General features: G+C 41.4%; 1 protein-coding gene across 3 annotated transcripts; it reads right to left on the reverse strand.

Moving 5' to 3' along the window:
• Positions 1-588: 588 nt before the first annotated feature.
• On the reverse strand, positions 589-16,961 carry strada (STE20 related adaptor alpha). 3 transcript variants are annotated; one of them, XM_053616907.1, is made up of 13 exons: positions 16,516-16,961; positions 15,783-15,849; positions 15,103-15,160; positions 12,022-12,050; positions 7,662-7,764; positions 7,072-7,193; positions 6,466-6,574; positions 6,213-6,336; positions 5,703-5,874; positions 5,363-5,467; positions 4,708-4,943; positions 2,308-2,350; positions 589-2,200 (listed from the first exon to the last, which is right to left on the reverse strand). In XM_053616907.1, the coding sequence occupies exons 2-13, from the start codon at positions 15,792-15,794 to the stop codon at positions 2,045-2,047; spliced, it is 1,269 nt and encodes a 422-aa protein (XP_053472882.1). In that variant the 5' UTR covers positions 15,795-15,849; positions 16,516-16,961; the 3' UTR covers positions 589-2,044. The 3 variants fall into 3 exon arrangements, with proteins under 3 accessions (XP_053472882.1, XP_053472878.1, XP_053472875.1); XM_053616903.1 differs by lacking the exon at positions 12,022-12,050 and having other exon boundaries at positions 16,608-16,961; XM_053616900.1 differs by lacking the exon at positions 12,022-12,050.
• Positions 16,962-17,496: the final 535 nt, after the last annotated feature.

The raw sequence follows: 17,496 nt of genomic DNA on the forward strand, positions 1-17,496 counted from the left end.
CAGGGGACGTTGATAATTCGTTCGTAGGCGAAGATGTTAGCCAGTAGTAGAAGTGGGTGGTCACGTCAACGTCTTAACGGTAAAGGACACAAAAACCGACCGGTCCAGTCAGAGGGTCAGAGAGAGGGTGGAAAAAGGTCATAAATTACTACATTTTGTAAGGTTTTTTTTTGTGTGTGTGTAAAATACTTTACTAACATTGTAATTACACCTCAAGGAAGATGATAACATTAAAGAAAAACATGTCATGACCCTTTTAACATTTATTATAATGGAAGGAGTCTCCAGTGTCAACGTTTTTCACCAAGCACTTGAGTTAGCACTATGTTTGCCTATTATGTATACATCTACAAACTACACAAGCCCTTCTGTAAAGTCTCTCTAGGTAAGGGTGTCCGCTAAGTACAATAAATGTAATGAATATTTTCAGTTATGAGAAAGTCTTCAGCAAAAAGGGGTTTGTGCTTTGCAGTTCCTCTGTGACAGGAGCTGGTGTTTATATATACATACATATATATACACACATATACATACAGACATTATATATATATATATATATATATATATAAAGAGGATGGTGAGGGAATGCCCATTTATAGCTGCTATAACGCACGTGATAACATGAAGTAACTCGTTTCAAGGACATGAAATGTAACTATAAACACATTAAAAGCATGTCGTTCTTTAATTAATAAAGAACTGTAATCACTGGCACATGTGGAGTGGTAACAGTAAGTCTGCTTCAGGTCGAGCCCAGGGTTGATTATTTTCCTGCAACAGCACGTCCCCGAGTGTTTCATTTATTACTTATTGAAATCAGAAAGCGGAAACCGGTGAGGTTTTTTTTTTTTTTAATAGTCTTTATTGTTTTCATCTCATTATATAACATCTGGAAGAACTCCACATACACACGGCTGAAGTTTCCAACGTCACAGCTTTGCGCTGACTGAACTGAAACGTGAATAAGATTCGTGACGCCGTAGCTGACGGTCGTGGGAAATTGAAAACGACTCATGCGCGTGAGGAACGACGTGTCACGAACCCCTGCGTTGACCTTTTAGGATCAGTTTAGAACTGCTGACGTTTCTGCATCCCCCCCCCGACGTACGTTCTAAATGTTCTGCTGGTAGTTTGAGTACAAACTTAGGAATCTCCAATAACTCTCAAAAATATCACTGTAAAATTCACATTCTGAGATAAACGTGATGGCACGCTAGGCCATGCAGCTTCATTTCATCCACGTAAACCAGTCTCAGCCCTCAAGCAAGCAGCACTAAGCTATTACACATTCACAGCGTCTCATTTATGCTCGGATTATTATGCTACAAAAACGTGTAACAATGCTCAGTAATGTAAGAGTGCACAAAACTAAGCACCTGCCTTTGTGAAAGTGTGTGTGTGTGTGTGTGTGTGTGTGTTTTCAGACTCGTGCGTCTTCGTTCGGACAAGGCTGCGGCGGCTGCTGGCTTTGCACCTCTCTGTGAGAGATAAAAAAGTAAAACAGTCCTCCTTCAACCCGTTTCTGTTATATACACAAATATATACGTACACTTCGGGGGAAAAAAAAACAAAAAAAAAATTACAGGAGATCTGGAACTCTTAAACCCTCATTAACGAACCGTCACATCCTAGTAGGGGTGGGCGATATGAGACAAAAAATATCATATCACGATAGCTGAAGACTTGATATGACGTCACAATATTTGGTTTTGCTCAGGTGTTTGGCGAAAAGGCTAGAAAAATCGGGCGTGACGCGAAAATACATGAAAAAAAACAAAAACGTAACGCTAATTATGATGGATGTAGTAAAAATGAAACACAAATTTTTGATTTTAATGTCCAGTTACTGAGTAAAAATGCGGTTATAATACTGTTCTTAATTAATCGTGATACCGATATCATACTGTTTTATCGGCCAGCCCTACATCAGATGTCCGCACCACTAATCCCTCCATTACAACCCAAACGTGTCAGGAACAAGTCATCTTTTTATCTACATCTCCAAATATCCACAAGCTTCATCTCCTTATCCGTTCGATTCTCGTCAAAAGTCCCAGTCGTCTACGTCCAGATGGCTGAGGCCGGACTCCAGGCTGGCGAGCGCCGAGGGCGGATCCTGAGGCCGCACGCACTCGAAGCTGCCGAGAGGCGAGACGGGACGCAGCAGTTCGGGCAGAGCATCGCACGGACGCCGCTTTATCTGAAAAGAAAATGGTGAAACGCTGAAATAAAAAGAGATGAACGCGCAGGTGTAACGTGTTTCTAGAACCTTCCACGTACGAGTCTCCACATGGGTTTGTTACTCACCTGCTTGAAGAAGGAGTGACCAATCAGAGCGCTAGCGTAGGGTCTGTGGGTGTAGGAAAAAATAAATAAATCATGTTATCTAAAGCTAAATCTATGTTCGTATTAGCAAGCAGAGAAAATACACTCCCCTCCAAAAGTATTGGAACGGCCAAGCCCATTCTTTTTTTTGTTTTTGCTATACATTGATGACATTAAAAAAACGAACAGGACGACAGATCGGAATTTCAGCTTTCATTTCCTCGTATTTACATCTAGATGTGTCAAACAACTTGGCACCTTTTGTTTGAATCCACCCTCCCCCCCCCCCCCCCCCCCAAGTGATCAAAAATATTGGAACTTGTAATTGATAGGCATTTCTTGCTGCCCAGGTGTGCCCTGTTATATTGAATGTTTAAAGAATTAATAGTTCTGAATGTCTACTCTTGGTTTGAGCACTGGGTTTCACCTGTGAAGACTGCATTTGTTGTTAAAAAAGGATAAACCAACATGAAGACCAGAAAGCTGTCTATGGGAGAAAAGCAAGCCATTTTGAATCTGAGGAAAAAAAAGAGGGAAAATCTATCAGAGCCTTTGCACAACCATTGGGCGTAGCCAATACAACACTTTGGAATGTCCTGAAAAAGAAAGAACGCACTGGTGTACTAGCAACCAGACACGGAACAGGTCGGCCAAGGAAAACAACAGTTGATGACAGTAACATTGTGAAACTGTGAAGTAAAACCCCAAAACAACAGTCAGTAACATCACCAACAACCTCCACAAGGCAGGGGTGAAGAATCCAACCTTCAAAGTGCAGAAATATAGAGGCCATACCCCAAGACGCAAACCACTCATCAGCAGTGAGAATCGGAAAGCCAGACGGGAGAATTCAGAGATGAATCACAAAAGTTCTGGAACCAAGACTAACCTCTTCCAAAGTGATGGAAAGGCCAAAGTGTGGAGAAACACAGGATCTGCTCATGATTCCAAAACACAGCTGATCACTCAAGCATGGTGGAGGTAGTGTCATGGCTTGGGCTTGCATAGCTGCTTCTGGAACAGGCTTGCTAATCTTTGTTGATGATCTAACTCATGATGGGAGCGTCAGAATGATTTCAGAAGTTTACAGGAACAAAATGTCTTCCAATTTACAGAGAAATGCATCCAAATTAATCGGGAGGAACTCTATCATGGAGCAAGACAACGATCCAGAACACACCATCAACTCAACAAAGGAGGTTGGTAAAGGGGTAAAGAGTGGAACATTTTAGACTGGCCAAGTCAATCACCAGACCTTAACCCAGTTGAGCAACATTTCATACAGAAACGACCCCCCCCCCCCCACAATCTCATATTCATTTGAGGATCTCAAACCCAAATGTATTCAATGTTTAGCAAAAACAAAAGAATTGGCCTTGCCGTTCCAATACTTTCAGAGGGGGACTGTAACTCGCATCCTCAGTGCGTTACTCACGACTTGCAAGTTGACACAAATTCAGTGCGGAATTTGTTCGTTGTGGGACTGCACCGTCGCTTGCGAGTTACACAGTCCGCTGTGTGACGTACCGAAGCAACAACTCAAACTACTGGCTCTAGGAAACCTCTGAACCGCTTCAGCTTGAGTCTCTACTTCCTCAACATGTTGTTCCTATTTGCATTAGGCTATAGTCCAGGCGTTGTTAAGTAGTAAAGCGCAGCCCGGATGCAGACCCAGCGAAGTATTTCAACAGACCGAACTGAATAAACATAAATGAACACTGTAGCAGAGCCTATAAACGTATTTAAAAAAACAGGCTGTAGTTCAGTGACTCTTAAGTTTCTAAACATGAACCAACGCAACAACTGTATCAGATGTCAGATGTCTCTGTTGCAGTTCCTCCGATCACATGTACTTATGTAAACTATTTAGCTCTAGGAACCTCATTGGACCAGAGATTAGCTACAGGACCGGAGACGTAACGGAAAGGATTTTCAAAACCACAGATGAAAGACAGAGCGTTTAAAGACGAACAGACAGAAGCATGCGTATTCTCCCTACGTCACGTTCAAACCAAAGGTCTCATCTGTTCATATCTGGGAGTCACCTGACACAAGACTGAGAGTCTTATATACAGCCATGAACCAAACATTAATTTTAAGCATTAAAAGGTAACCGTCATCGTCATTCCGTCATGAATCTATGTAAGCTAGACATTTACCTCGGCTATAAAGGAAATCATTATGCCTAAATGACACACAGACCAGAAATAGATTTAAAAGCTATCCAGGAACTGAAATACACCCAGCATTCCTGATCTCATGTATGAGATGTTGTGACAGTGAAGAAGCAATTTAACAGAATTCTATGCTACACTATAGATTATAATGTATAGATTATGAGGCGTGACTTGACGTCTCCAGCACCCAGACCGTGACCTTCACCTCTTCTCGGGGTCCCTCTGTAGGCAGAGCTCGACGAAGTTGTGGAAGTGGTGGCTGAACGTCCTGCTGTAGGGGTTCGGCTCTCCGTTGGTGGGGCGCGCCCCGCCGGCCCCGGGGCCCTCGCAGATCCCAGAGTCCGCCCCCGAGCGAGAAGACTTCATACCGAGCTCCTCCGCCGGGATGGTGGAGCTGTCCAACAGACACGGGATTGTACCGTTTAGCTTCTCCAACAGCATCTGAGAAAAGACAGGGACGAAAAAGAAAAAGAAAAAAAGGCGTTCATGAGTCGGACTGAATGATGGAAAGAGCATCCCGATTCAGTGCAAACGCTTCCCACAGTCACTGAACATAATGAAAAATAATAATAATAATAATATTAATCTGCTGTGTATTGCATCACATCAATAACACGTCAGAGTGTTATTCCTTTTTTGAACATTTTACATCTTAAACGGTTGCTGTAAAAATCATTCTATTTCTTTTTTTTTTTTAAATGTAATTTGAATACACACGTTTACATAAACCGGAATGATTTAAATATACAAAGGAAAATACATAAAGCAAATACATGATGACGACAGCGGAGGAAAAATCAAGCCGAAAGAAAGTACACTAAGCCGCTATGTGCATAGGAGTGCGCGTGTGTTAAGCTTACCTGTGTAGCAGGCATGTCTTTAAATGGCACATGGCCATTGGCCAGCTCACAAGCCGTAATTCCCAAACTGTAGATGTCGGAGCGGAAATCGTATCCTTGAAGATCCTGTTAAAACACACACACACACACACACACACACACACACACACACTATGTTAAGAGTACACATACAGGAAGAATGATCAGTGTAACACTGTAGTGACTTGCTGTTGTGGTATCTGCCCCATTACTTTTGGGGAATGTTGTGTGTGTATATATTATATTATATTACATATAAACATATACACACACACACACACACATACGTGCGTGTGTGTGTGTGTGTGCGTGCTGATTCTACCTGCTGTAGCACCTCAGGGCTGAGCCAGGGCAGCACTTTAACACTGTACTGGGGGAAGTCGTGCACCACGCGTGCTCTCTGCCCGTGTCGGATCAGACTGAAGATGCTCCTCAGACCCGACAGGTACACCTGTCCATCCGCTGAGATCAGGATATGGCTCGCCTTCACACTCCTACACATCAGTCACACACACACACGGTCTGAATTCAAAGTACGACACCCATACTGTCATTAAACGCTGCACTGGGATCGAATCAGAGCCCGGTTTCTTGAAAGCAATGTACGGTTAAAACGATCTTAACGGTGAAAAGTCAAATGGAGAGAAGAACACGATTTTTAAATTCATTCATTTTAAAGGAAAACCTTTTTCTTTTTTAAGCTTTTACTGTAAAAACAAAACTAAAAGAAGCCAAGAGGTTTCCCTAGTTAGCTACAGTAATCATTATGTCAATGGAAGCTCCTCACAAGGATAGTAAGTCCCACATATGTGTGTGTGTGAGTATTCCTCACCGGTGCACATAGCCGTTGTGATGAATGTACTCCAGCGCCCGCAGAACTCCAAGCAGAATGTACGCGATGGTCAGCTCATTTAAACCGTGTGTGAAGTGAGTGCTGATCAAATCTCGTGCTGAGCCTAAGGAAAAACACACACACACACACACACACACACACACACACACACTCTAATAGCTCTTTAAAAACAAAAAACAAACACACAATACATTTACGACACTGAACTGTCAGCATGTCCCTCTTCGCTCACCGTAGGCCATGAATGGTGTGATCACCCATAACTCGTTCTCCGAGATGAAGATGCTCTTGTATGGGAGGATGCTTGGATGGTGGAACAACTTTGAGACATGGATTTCTTCCTGACAGAACAAAACTCTGTTAAAACGTGACGTTTTGCAACAGAGGGAAAGTCTTCACGATAGAGGAGTTTAACGTTCCGAGGTTTTCTCGGCAACACGACAAGCTCCGTTCTTTCGTCTCGTTAACGTCGAACGAAAGAGAAAGGAGAAGCTGCTGAAGGGACAGCTGTTAGAACTTCTACACTGTAAGTGATAACACCAGCCATCTTGTCTCCTGGACATGATACAAGATTACATGCAACTGTAAACAAATAAAAAGTAGGACGTGTCGCTCTTTTATTAATAAAATTTGTAGCTGTTGGAAAATGAATGTAGTGCAAGAAGAATAAGACACTTGCTGTTATTGGAAAAAATAATCAACTTCTGGGTGGTTACGGTAACTTTTTGTACGTTTTGCGTTGTTGATACCCCGTCGTCGATTATTTTTCTGTAACAGCATGCCCTGACGTGTTTTATTCCTTACGTAAAAGGGAAATGTAAACAGTGGCACTACAGACCTGCAGGTATTTGACCATGTCATTGGTGCAAGACTCCATATCAATTCTTCGGATGGTGACGCGTTCTCCGGTGGGTTTGTATCGGGCCAAGTTCACGGTCATCAGGTCTTCCAGACCGTGCCCTACACACACACACACACACACACCAGAGAGAAATATATCAATAATATCTGAGAATGTATGGCTTTTAACATTTCCAGGGATTCTGAAGTCCCTTCAAACACTGAAGCATCAACCTAGGAACAGCTACATTTGCATAGTAAAACCTGATTGGCTCTTATATTCTGTGATGCAAGATCTTTAAAGTAAAAAAAAAAAAAAAAAAAAGCCTCCAAACTCCTGCAGTGACAATTCAAGCACTCTGAACCACATTTTATAAAGTTCAGGCTGGCTTCAGGAAATTTTCAACAGCACAGGATATTATGAAGCTGTGCAGAAATTACGGAAAAACTAATATATATTTTTTTTTACTACCGATTCCATTGCCATTCACGGTAAACAACCTTGCGATTTTATTTGAAGTGAAAAGTGGTGTAAATAAAGTTAATTATAACAGTGTAGGTATAAATAAGAGAGGTGAAGCGTCTGACCGATGACGGTGAGGAGCTCGTAGACACTGCTGTCAGGTAAGAAGGTTCCCATTGTGTCCCGGTGTGGGAGGGAGCTCAAAGACTCACGACTGTCCTCATGGGCCTGGAACAGGACACGGGGAATGTTAGACACACGCAAACACATTTTTGAAAGAGGTTCTGTGAAGGTTTTCAGTCATCCAGGGAATCTTTAATGTCTTGTAGTAGCACGCCCAACAGCAGCTCAGTGGGTATTACTGTGTATTAATTACCATAATGTTGTGGGTTCATATTTATTTAAAAAAAAAAAAAAAATCACACTATCCGGTATCATCCAGATGAGGATGGGTTCCCTTATGAGTCTGGTTCCTCTCGAGATTTCTTGCTCAAATCGTCTCAGGGAGTTTTTCCTTGCCACCGTCACCTCTGTCTTGCTCATTAGGGATAAATTCATACGTATGAAATCTATATCCTGAATTTAGATATATTTCTGTAAAGCTGCTTTGGGACAACCTCGGTTGTATATACATATATACATACATACATACACACACGCACACGAATGTGATCACGGACTGTGTTAATGCTAGAATGCATATAATCACAAATGCACCAGGAAACAAACAGGCAAAATGAAAGATTGGCGTCACTGACATGATCACAGCACACAAAAAAAACCCCGCAATATGTCAACCGGCTCGCACGCAGACATAGGGGTAGACATTTCTCGAATCTTTTAAGATTCCCTCAGTTACAAAACAGCAAACATAAGTATTTAAACAAACTGGAACACATTTAGTTAGCTAGTTAGTTCAAGTAGCTAACATTAAAAGACTTGGTGGGAATCATACAAGAAGGGATTTTTGGGTTTTTATCCGTCAGGAAAACAAAACATGGTATGAGATCTAGTCAAACTTGAGGACCGCTCACTTCACACACTGCCACAGCACCCATGCTAGAAGAGCCGAATGTGACTAGTTCAGCGTGGGGGAGGGGAGATGAAACATTTTCCTCAGAGTACACACCCATGTCAAAGAATCAGAGGCTGATTAGAGGCAATCGATGTGCCGTACTTATGTGGAAGATTACTGACAGTGAAGAAATTAGTATTTGTTGATTGATTCATGTAGATGAAACATGAGCAAACAGTGTAATAAAGATCAGTTTTCATTTCAGGTCGTCTTTAAGGCCATCACGAAGAGTCTTGTCGGCTAGCTATCTAGGCTAGTTAGCAGCACGCTAGAAAATTCTGTTATTGAGACTCTCATAGCTCCATCAAAGTAACAGGTTGGTATTCTAGCATGGAAATAAAGGCTTTATACTGCTATATACGCATACAGTAATAGAGGCAAAGTTTAAGTTTAGGAAGCATTTTTAGTGGAGAATTCCCATTAAAACAAAATAGAGATTTTTACAACCAATTGTTCAATCGATGCTACTGGTCCAGAGGTTAATTTCCATTACACCACAGTGCTGATGAAGTCAGAGCTAACTTTATATGTTAGTAACCTTAGTTAGTAGAATTGGGGTACTCGAATTGGACTCGAGTCCAATTATGAACGGACTCGGACTCGACACGGACTCTGACATTTTGGACTTGGAGATGTTTCCGAGTACAGTCGAGTCCACGTCATGTGTAACACGAAAAGAAAGATTAAAAAAAATAAATAAACAAGAAATTAATTCATGTCTCCCTGACTGACCAGGGGGCTTTTTGTACGCACGCACTTGAAACGCGCGCACAGAAAGCCGCCTCATCGTGCGAGTACCGAATTGAGTTCTCTTTAGCAGCTTATTACGCTTGGACGGTCAAATAAATACGCACGCATCAAGTCGAAATGCAGGTCTGGTCGAGTATTCATGCAAACACAGTCGGTTATGTCTTAAGTGAATACGTAAACAGTTGGGAAAGAAATCAGAGGTGTGTCGACACAGTATATTGGATCTGTGCATTAGGTCTTAAAGTCACAGCGGTCGAATAAACCTGCTGCTGTCTGTGTCATTAATGTTCATCAAACGACAAGAGACAAAAGGCCGGACTTGACTCGGACTCGGCCATTAAGGACTCGCACTTGAGTCCGACTCGGCCCCGTTTGGACTTGGATTCGGTTGGCTAAGGACTTGGTCTCGACTCGGACCCAACACTATTAGCTAGCTATTCTCAGAAGTAATTTAACGGGCTAAATCAATTTTGATTTAAAATAAAAGGCTAGGCTATCAGGTGCAGTGTGTTCCCCCACAGTGCACCACTTCATACGCAAACTGATCCGACGTCTTTCCATGACAAATGGTAAACTGTTAACAGACAGCAAGAATTCATAAAAGTTGCCGGAGACCTTTAGTTAATACATTGCAGGGTTTCTGAAGCCACCAGCACAGCAAGGCCAGGCTGGAGAATGGGGTTCGGTCATGTGTTGTCAAGTCGAACACATGAAACGCCATCTTACTTCACATGCTGAAGCCATCATTTCCTCTACATCTCCCAGCATCAGGAGATTAATAGCACACACACACACACACACACACAAACAACTAAAATATCAAACACACTGATGAGTGAGTCAATAACTTTGGCTTGAAGACCAGTACAGCCCACAAAACAGACACGATCGCTGAAGCGTTAACGAAAAAACAGGCACAACACTGATGTCCAAATGTGAAAGGTTCTTCCCAATCATACAGAGTCTCTCTATTTCAAACAGAGGTAGTGTTTAAGGCGCTGCATTAGTGACCGGAGGATTGCTGGTTCAAGTCCAAGGACTACCACAGACCCAATGTAATAAGAGTTATTACTGGTACTATCCTGAAGTTGATCATTTTCCTATAACAGCATGACCTGGTTTTCTATGGCGATTTGCCAACGATTACATACTTTTTCCATTTACAGTTGCACTTAATGACACAGTTAATAGCATAGATTTAACGCTGTGGAATCTCCGCAAAATGTTAAACTAACTAAACGCTACAGCTTCGTTACTGATTAAATCAACTACTAAACTATTGACCTGTAAACACTATATTCGTTGTTTTAACATACACGAAATATATGTACACTGCATACAATATTTTACTCACTCGGAACTGTCAACAAAAGCAGTTCTGCAGCAGTTATATTCATTTAAAACATACCACGGTGCTGCTGAATTCTCAATTCCGATTGGTCAGAAGGTGGTGAGTAATTGTTTATATCAGCGGCTGTAAGGCGCATACCGGGATTATTTTAATGCAGTTGTTCTAACGCGTAACAACTTACACAGGAAGCTGTATGGTGGACGCTCCACATGAACGGATTTAAAAACCTTACGGTGACGTTTTCTCTGTGGGGAAATTAATTTAACATTTATTCAACATTTAATTTCCAGTCTCAGCACTTTGTTACAATAACTGTACGTTTTCAGACGCTGGAAAGAGGAGTTCGAGCTTTCCGGGTTCTCAGGAACATGACAAGCTATGTTTTTCGTCTTAATAGAGAGAGAAAAAAAGTCTGGTGAGGAAACGACGGAGACTATCCCAGGGGACTCGGAACACATGGGGAGGGACACCCTGGATGGGGTGGCACTCACACACCCATTCACACACTACGGACAATTTAGAGCTGCCAATCAGCCTAAAACGCATGTCTTTGGACTGGGGGAGGAAACCAAAGTACAATGAGGGAACCCCTATTCAAACTCCACGCGCACAGGACGGAGGCGGGAATCGAACCCCCAACCCCGAAGGTGCGATGCAAATGTACTAACCACTAAGCCACCATGCCGCCTTACATTGGCAAAATCAAATCTAACAACAGAATGCATTCTTGAGCATTAAGGCCTCTTTGGCAGTCCTGGGGTTTGAACAGAAAGGCTTCTGGTTACTAGCACTGAATCTTTATCTCTGCTTGGACTGCATCCTGCAAGAAGTTTTAATCAAGCATTAATTGTGTGTACTTTCTCTCTACTTATTTATTTTTTTAATCTCCCGAGTTCCTCAGGAATGTCGTAACCCACCCTGACCAAGACAACACCGAGTCCAGTGTTGGAGATTGAAAAGAAAATGTGGCAGTGCCAAAAGGCTGAATTGTTAAACAACACTTTATTCCATTGTGCACATTCTAACAAAAATCCTCCCAAGATTGATGTTCTTGCCTATGTGAGATCCATCGATCTTAGTAAAGAGTGTCAATGCATGAAGCCAAACAGCAGCACAATGAGTGCATGCACTCAGGCACAGGGGATGGAACCACACACACACACACACACACACACACACGCTTACACAATACCACATCTATTAAAACCCCATGTCCGCACAAACACGCTCAGTCACGCATGCTCACACCCTACACACACACACGGGCTGATGGGACGGCTGCGAAAGCAAACAGAGTTCCCGCACTTACTTTCCTGAGTGGGCTTGCCTGAGCTTGCTCTGGGTAGAGACACCACGCAAATGACGCAAAAGACACACAGACACACAAACAACCTGGATTTAATGAGGGTCTGATAGTGTGACATTACGCATCGATGGAGCTTCTGCCATGCCAACAAAACACTTCATTCAACCATTCACTGCATTCATTTCTGCTGCATGGCTGCACATAGTTGAGCTGTAAACGATTTCATTTACAGAAGATTCCTGATGACAAAACTCAAACACAAACTGTAGCTGGAATTCACTGTTTGCAAAGTGTGTACCGCAAATAGTGAATCTGAAACACTCGTAAATTACAACAACAACAAAAAAAAATCTGCAAACTCCAACCAAATGGCATCTGGTCATGTGACTTTTGGCAGAAGACTTCTGCATCCTCTCTGGTAACATGTCTGGTACTCTAGTAAAACCCTTAACATAGTACTTTTTTTCCCGACATTATGTTAAGCCAAGTACATATTTAACAGCCCATCAAGACCCTTCCCACCTTCAGCCCACCCATCCAGCCCACCCTTGTCCACCCTCAAGCCACCTGCCTATCACACCCTTGCCCACCCACTACCGTCAACCAATCAAGACCACCCTCAACCCACCTGCCTAGCACACCCTTGCCCACCCTTAACTGATCTGCTGAGTTCACTCTTGCCCACCTTTAACTTCCCCATCCAGCCCACCGTGGCCCACACTCAACCCACCCAGCGAGCCCACTACTGTCGACCAATCAAGACCATGCTGGCCCAGCCTCAACCCCACCAGCAACTCACCCATTAAGCCCACCCTTGCCAACCCTCAACCCAGCCAGCAACCTTGCCCACCCATGTCCACCCCCGCACCTATCCACCCACCAAGCCCACCCTGGCTACTCTTAACCTACCCATCCAGATAAACCTTGCCCACTCACCGAGCCCAATTTTCCCTACCCTCAACCTATCCACTGAGTCTACTTTTGCCCACTCATCAAGACCCACCCTTTCCCACCCCTCAAGCCCACCATCAACCCACTCCTCAACCCACTCCTCAACCCCACCCATCAAGCCTACCCTTGCCCATCCAAATTCCATTCATCTCCTTCTAGGTCTGAAGGCTTGCAATGCGCACCCTGTATCAGAGTACATAACGGTAGTTGTGGAGTTTTGTCATCATTTTATCTTCTAGTGTCAGCATACATTATCAGAGGAGTATAGAACATGAAAACTGATAGAAATAATATAATTTATCTGGCTGCTATAGAGACACAGACCTACCTGCCTTTGATACACAATGGATGAAACACAATGTATTAATGTGTGAAACGAAATTTAATCTTACCTGAACTACATATTGACCACCACTTATGAGTGTATGCTCTTCTTTTAGAAGGACTTAACATTGAAATACATGTTTATGTCACAGGAACAAGCGGCAGCAGCCAAATGCAAACAAATACGAGCAGAGCAGCAAGGAACAACTCAGAGTAGATCAAAGTGACAAAAAATGAGAGCCACAAAAAGCAAAAAATATACATATAAATATATATATAAATTTTAAAAACCAGCTTCCACTTGCTGCTGATTTCATCTAGACTTTTATGCAGTATACAATATTGCAGCCAAATAGTTTTGCACATAAAGTCCCAGGGAACACGCTGTAAAATATTAAATATTCTCAAAATCCGAAAATTTAAACGCATGGTTTTTCGGTAAAGCAAAAAAAAAATCCTGACTTACGTGTGATGGTAGCAATGCCTCTAGATAAAGTGGGCGCGAATCGAAATTTCAACGCTCATAGGAAGAATCCGGAATAAATGATCTGCACTGTGGCAGTACTGCAGTACTATGCCCTGCACCACACAGATTTTGGTGAGAGATTTGAATGAAAAACAAGACCGAAATCTGATTAAAGTGCTCAAAACAAGCAAGTGGGCATGGCCTAATATTCAAATGAGCAAACACTCAAGAGTCAGATTAAATTTACTGACATCAGACATCCTTCATGACCGCCGACAGCTTGCATTTACCGACTGAACAAATGGATTTATTTGGATTTTAGCCTTGATTCTTAAAATTGGGTCTAAATCACATCAAAATCGCGTAGTGCAAGCTTGACACTTACTTTATCCAAAATGAAAACCGTACGCTTTACACTGACAGCATTCACTAATTATTGACCAACATTAAACTAATAAGAAAGCAGCCACAGATGCAGGTTCCCTGGGACTTGAACCTAAAATGACGCAATATTAAAAATATATATTCACACTGATTCACATAAAAACTAAAATAACTGGTGCATCATGGGAGAAATCTAATAACATAATCTCCCAAACACGATGCTATAGAAGACAATATAAAATATACAACCACAAAACTCTCTCTCTCACACACACACACACACACACGTACGCTGTAAATTATAGTAAATAAAAGATTTTGGCTTGTTTTAGCAGAATGCTTAGCAGAAGGCTGAAAACCGGCTATTTGGATCGTTTGTTGACTATGATGGGGATTTTTGTTCGGTTATGCTCATTCTTCGACATATAGATGATTCCATGGTTAGGAAAGACCTTGAATTCTTTAAATATGATTTCCATCACTCAGATGAAGTCCTTTAAAGATTTACAGAGAGTATAGCGTGAGACAAACTCCCCTTCACATTCAGCACGACTAAAGCCGGTTTTACGCTGCACGATTTTATTTCTGGTCACGATGAAGATCCTCTAACGACAGACTTTTTTTGCGACGAAAGGAACTCGCTACGTTCTGCTTACGTCATCAGTGCATAAAGCTCTCATGCAGGCTTGCATAAACACAATAGGATTTTATCCGTCTGCATGTTTTGTTTACGATTCACCATCGCTAATACTGTGCTCCTAGCTATTTTGAGTTTTGGTGGCTTTTAAACGAGTGTCACAAGATGTAGATCATCCGTCGGTGACCTTTTCACTTTGTCTGCGTCTCCTAAAAGTCATACAGAGTAAAGCCGGCTTAAAGACACTACAGCCTGGTCCAGGGTTGCCAATGTGGCCATGACATAAGCACAGCAAGAGCACAGTGTTCGGTAAAGTACTCACCACCGAATAAGTCCAAATCCCTCAGACTCTCCACACTCAGTTTCTCCGACACCCAACGCTAAAACACAAACACATTTAGCCATTTTAACACTCGGACAACAGGACCGAGTTTCTCATAAACATCGCAGCACAAGGGTGAGTGATAAACAGTGGAGCGAACATCACACTGAACAAATCTTGCTATTAGATTAACCTTATGAAGCTTTTGGGAAACCGAATCGTAATCATGTATTTGTCACATCGGTGCTGATACGAACATGGTATGTTGAGTAATAATATGTTAAACAGTCCATCCAGGATACTGCGATCGCAGAAATTAATGCAAAATCGAGGAAACTCCACAATATGCAGAGGAGCTTGCAATTTTTCAAAATTACCGCAGATTTTCCGCAGATTTGGGCCGAGACGCGTCACGTGACGCGATCAAGACGCACACTGAGTCGAAGCCCTCTTTGATTCACGCAAATCGAACACGAGTACGGCTAAAAGGTCTCATTTACCAACAAACATCACCGTGAAAGAATTTCATGGAATTGCAATTTCACCAATTCAAGAAAGAAAAGAAAAAAAGCACAAAAAGTCGCAGCAAAATCAGGCATTTTTGGCCGCAACAATCACAAAATAAATAAATAAATCCACTGAAATCCTGTACAGACTGTTTAAATGGAGTGTAAACTTACCAAAAAAGACATGGATCCTAAATATGATGAGGGTTTACACCATCAAAATCACATTCGATGTAAATATCTGCAAAAATACAAGCAAATAAATAAATAAAAATGAAAGGCAGCAACAGTGAATTAAAACACATATTTTTTTTTTGTAGAGTGCATCCCCCCTCCCCCTTTATACCAGCACAAGATGACACAGCAGTAACCGGTAACAAGACTGCATACAAGAACAATTTCAGGATAGATACGTGTGAAGGAAAAACACCCTGAACAACATTCGCATTTTCTTTATTTAAAGAAAATAATAATAAACACACACAACATCCATTTCTATCCATTTGTTACCATACCGTGCAGCATATATGAGCTGTTGAATGAGCGCATTAATATAAGGCTGTGATTCGGTTTACAGCCGGTACTACCTTCAGAGCTGCCGATATAGAAAATTAATCAACATCTTCTGACCAATCAGAAGCTAGAATACAACCGCGCTGTGTTAGAAATATTTAGTCCCAGTGCTAATGTTAGGTCTGTCTTCCCAGATATTAATGTTTAAATGCGTCGATTTTTAGCTTTTAATGCGATTCACTTCATCGTTTCATCTGATCTGATTCATCACATATTCTATTATATTCTATTCAAAAGAAACGCTTTGAAAAAGGGTGTGAAATCTCTAACAAAACCATAAACGCTAACTATTCTAACTGGTAAAGTTTGGCGGATATTTTTGGAGGTAACTTACTCCTGAGGTAGAGAAAGTATTCGAGTGCTCAGATTTCGTCTAATGATACTGGGTTAATTAAAACAGAAAACGTTTTAATTTCGTCTGATTACCCTGCTGTCACTTCCCACCCAAGCTGCGTCCTGTAGTCTGCACTGCGCATGCGCATCACACCCCGCGTAACAACACGCATGCGCGAGTACGGTTCTATTCAGTACGTCCAAATTATCAGATCAGGCTCAGGAGTCGACTCCTTCGGATACAAAACGGTTCATTGCCTTTTTTTCTTTTTTTCTCTCTCTTATTTTCTTTTTTTTTGTTGTTGAAATTTTACCTAACTATTGCCGAAATTGCTTCATGATATCTTAATCTACCTTGTAATAAACAAAATAACATTATTTCGCATGGCGTTTATTTTCAGTTTTTAGCGAGTCATATTTAGCTCGGCTCACCCTTAAGAGTCGACTCAAACGGCATTTTTTTTAAAACCAGGCAAAGTATGCAATATTATTAACAGTAATTGGGTTTTTTTTGTTTGTGTGTGTGTAGCCAAATATAAGCCACATTTCATATTTTTACTATAGCCAAAATTTCATGAAATCATTGGCTCAAAGGATTGACCCTTTAAGAGTGAAAAGAGCCAAAATTGTCAGCACTCAATTCGTGCTGGAAAAAATGGCATAAATATTTTTCTCTAACAGAGCACCTTATTTTCTTGACTAAACAATAAAGAAATGATTTTCTGTAAAACTTTTTTTTCTTGAAAGTGTCTTTGCAAAAGTGTAAATTTTTTTGTTTTATTAAGTATGCACATATATGCATATTTAATTAGACAAAGCCTCATTTGCATAAATAATTGTGCAATTTTTCATGTTCCAATACAAAAAATAGTTGTAAGAACATCATATTATTATTATTATTATTATTATTAATAATAATAATAATAATAATAATAATAATAATAAATGCATTTAATTTACTTGTAGTGGCTTGTTGTATTAG

This window comes from Ictalurus furcatus, chromosome 2 (genome assembly GCF_023375685.1).
Source record: "Ictalurus furcatus strain D&B chromosome 2, Billie_1.0, whole genome shotgun sequence".
In the NCBI taxonomy this organism is placed as follows: domain Eukaryota; kingdom Metazoa; phylum Chordata; class Actinopteri; order Siluriformes; family Ictaluridae; genus Ictalurus; species Ictalurus furcatus.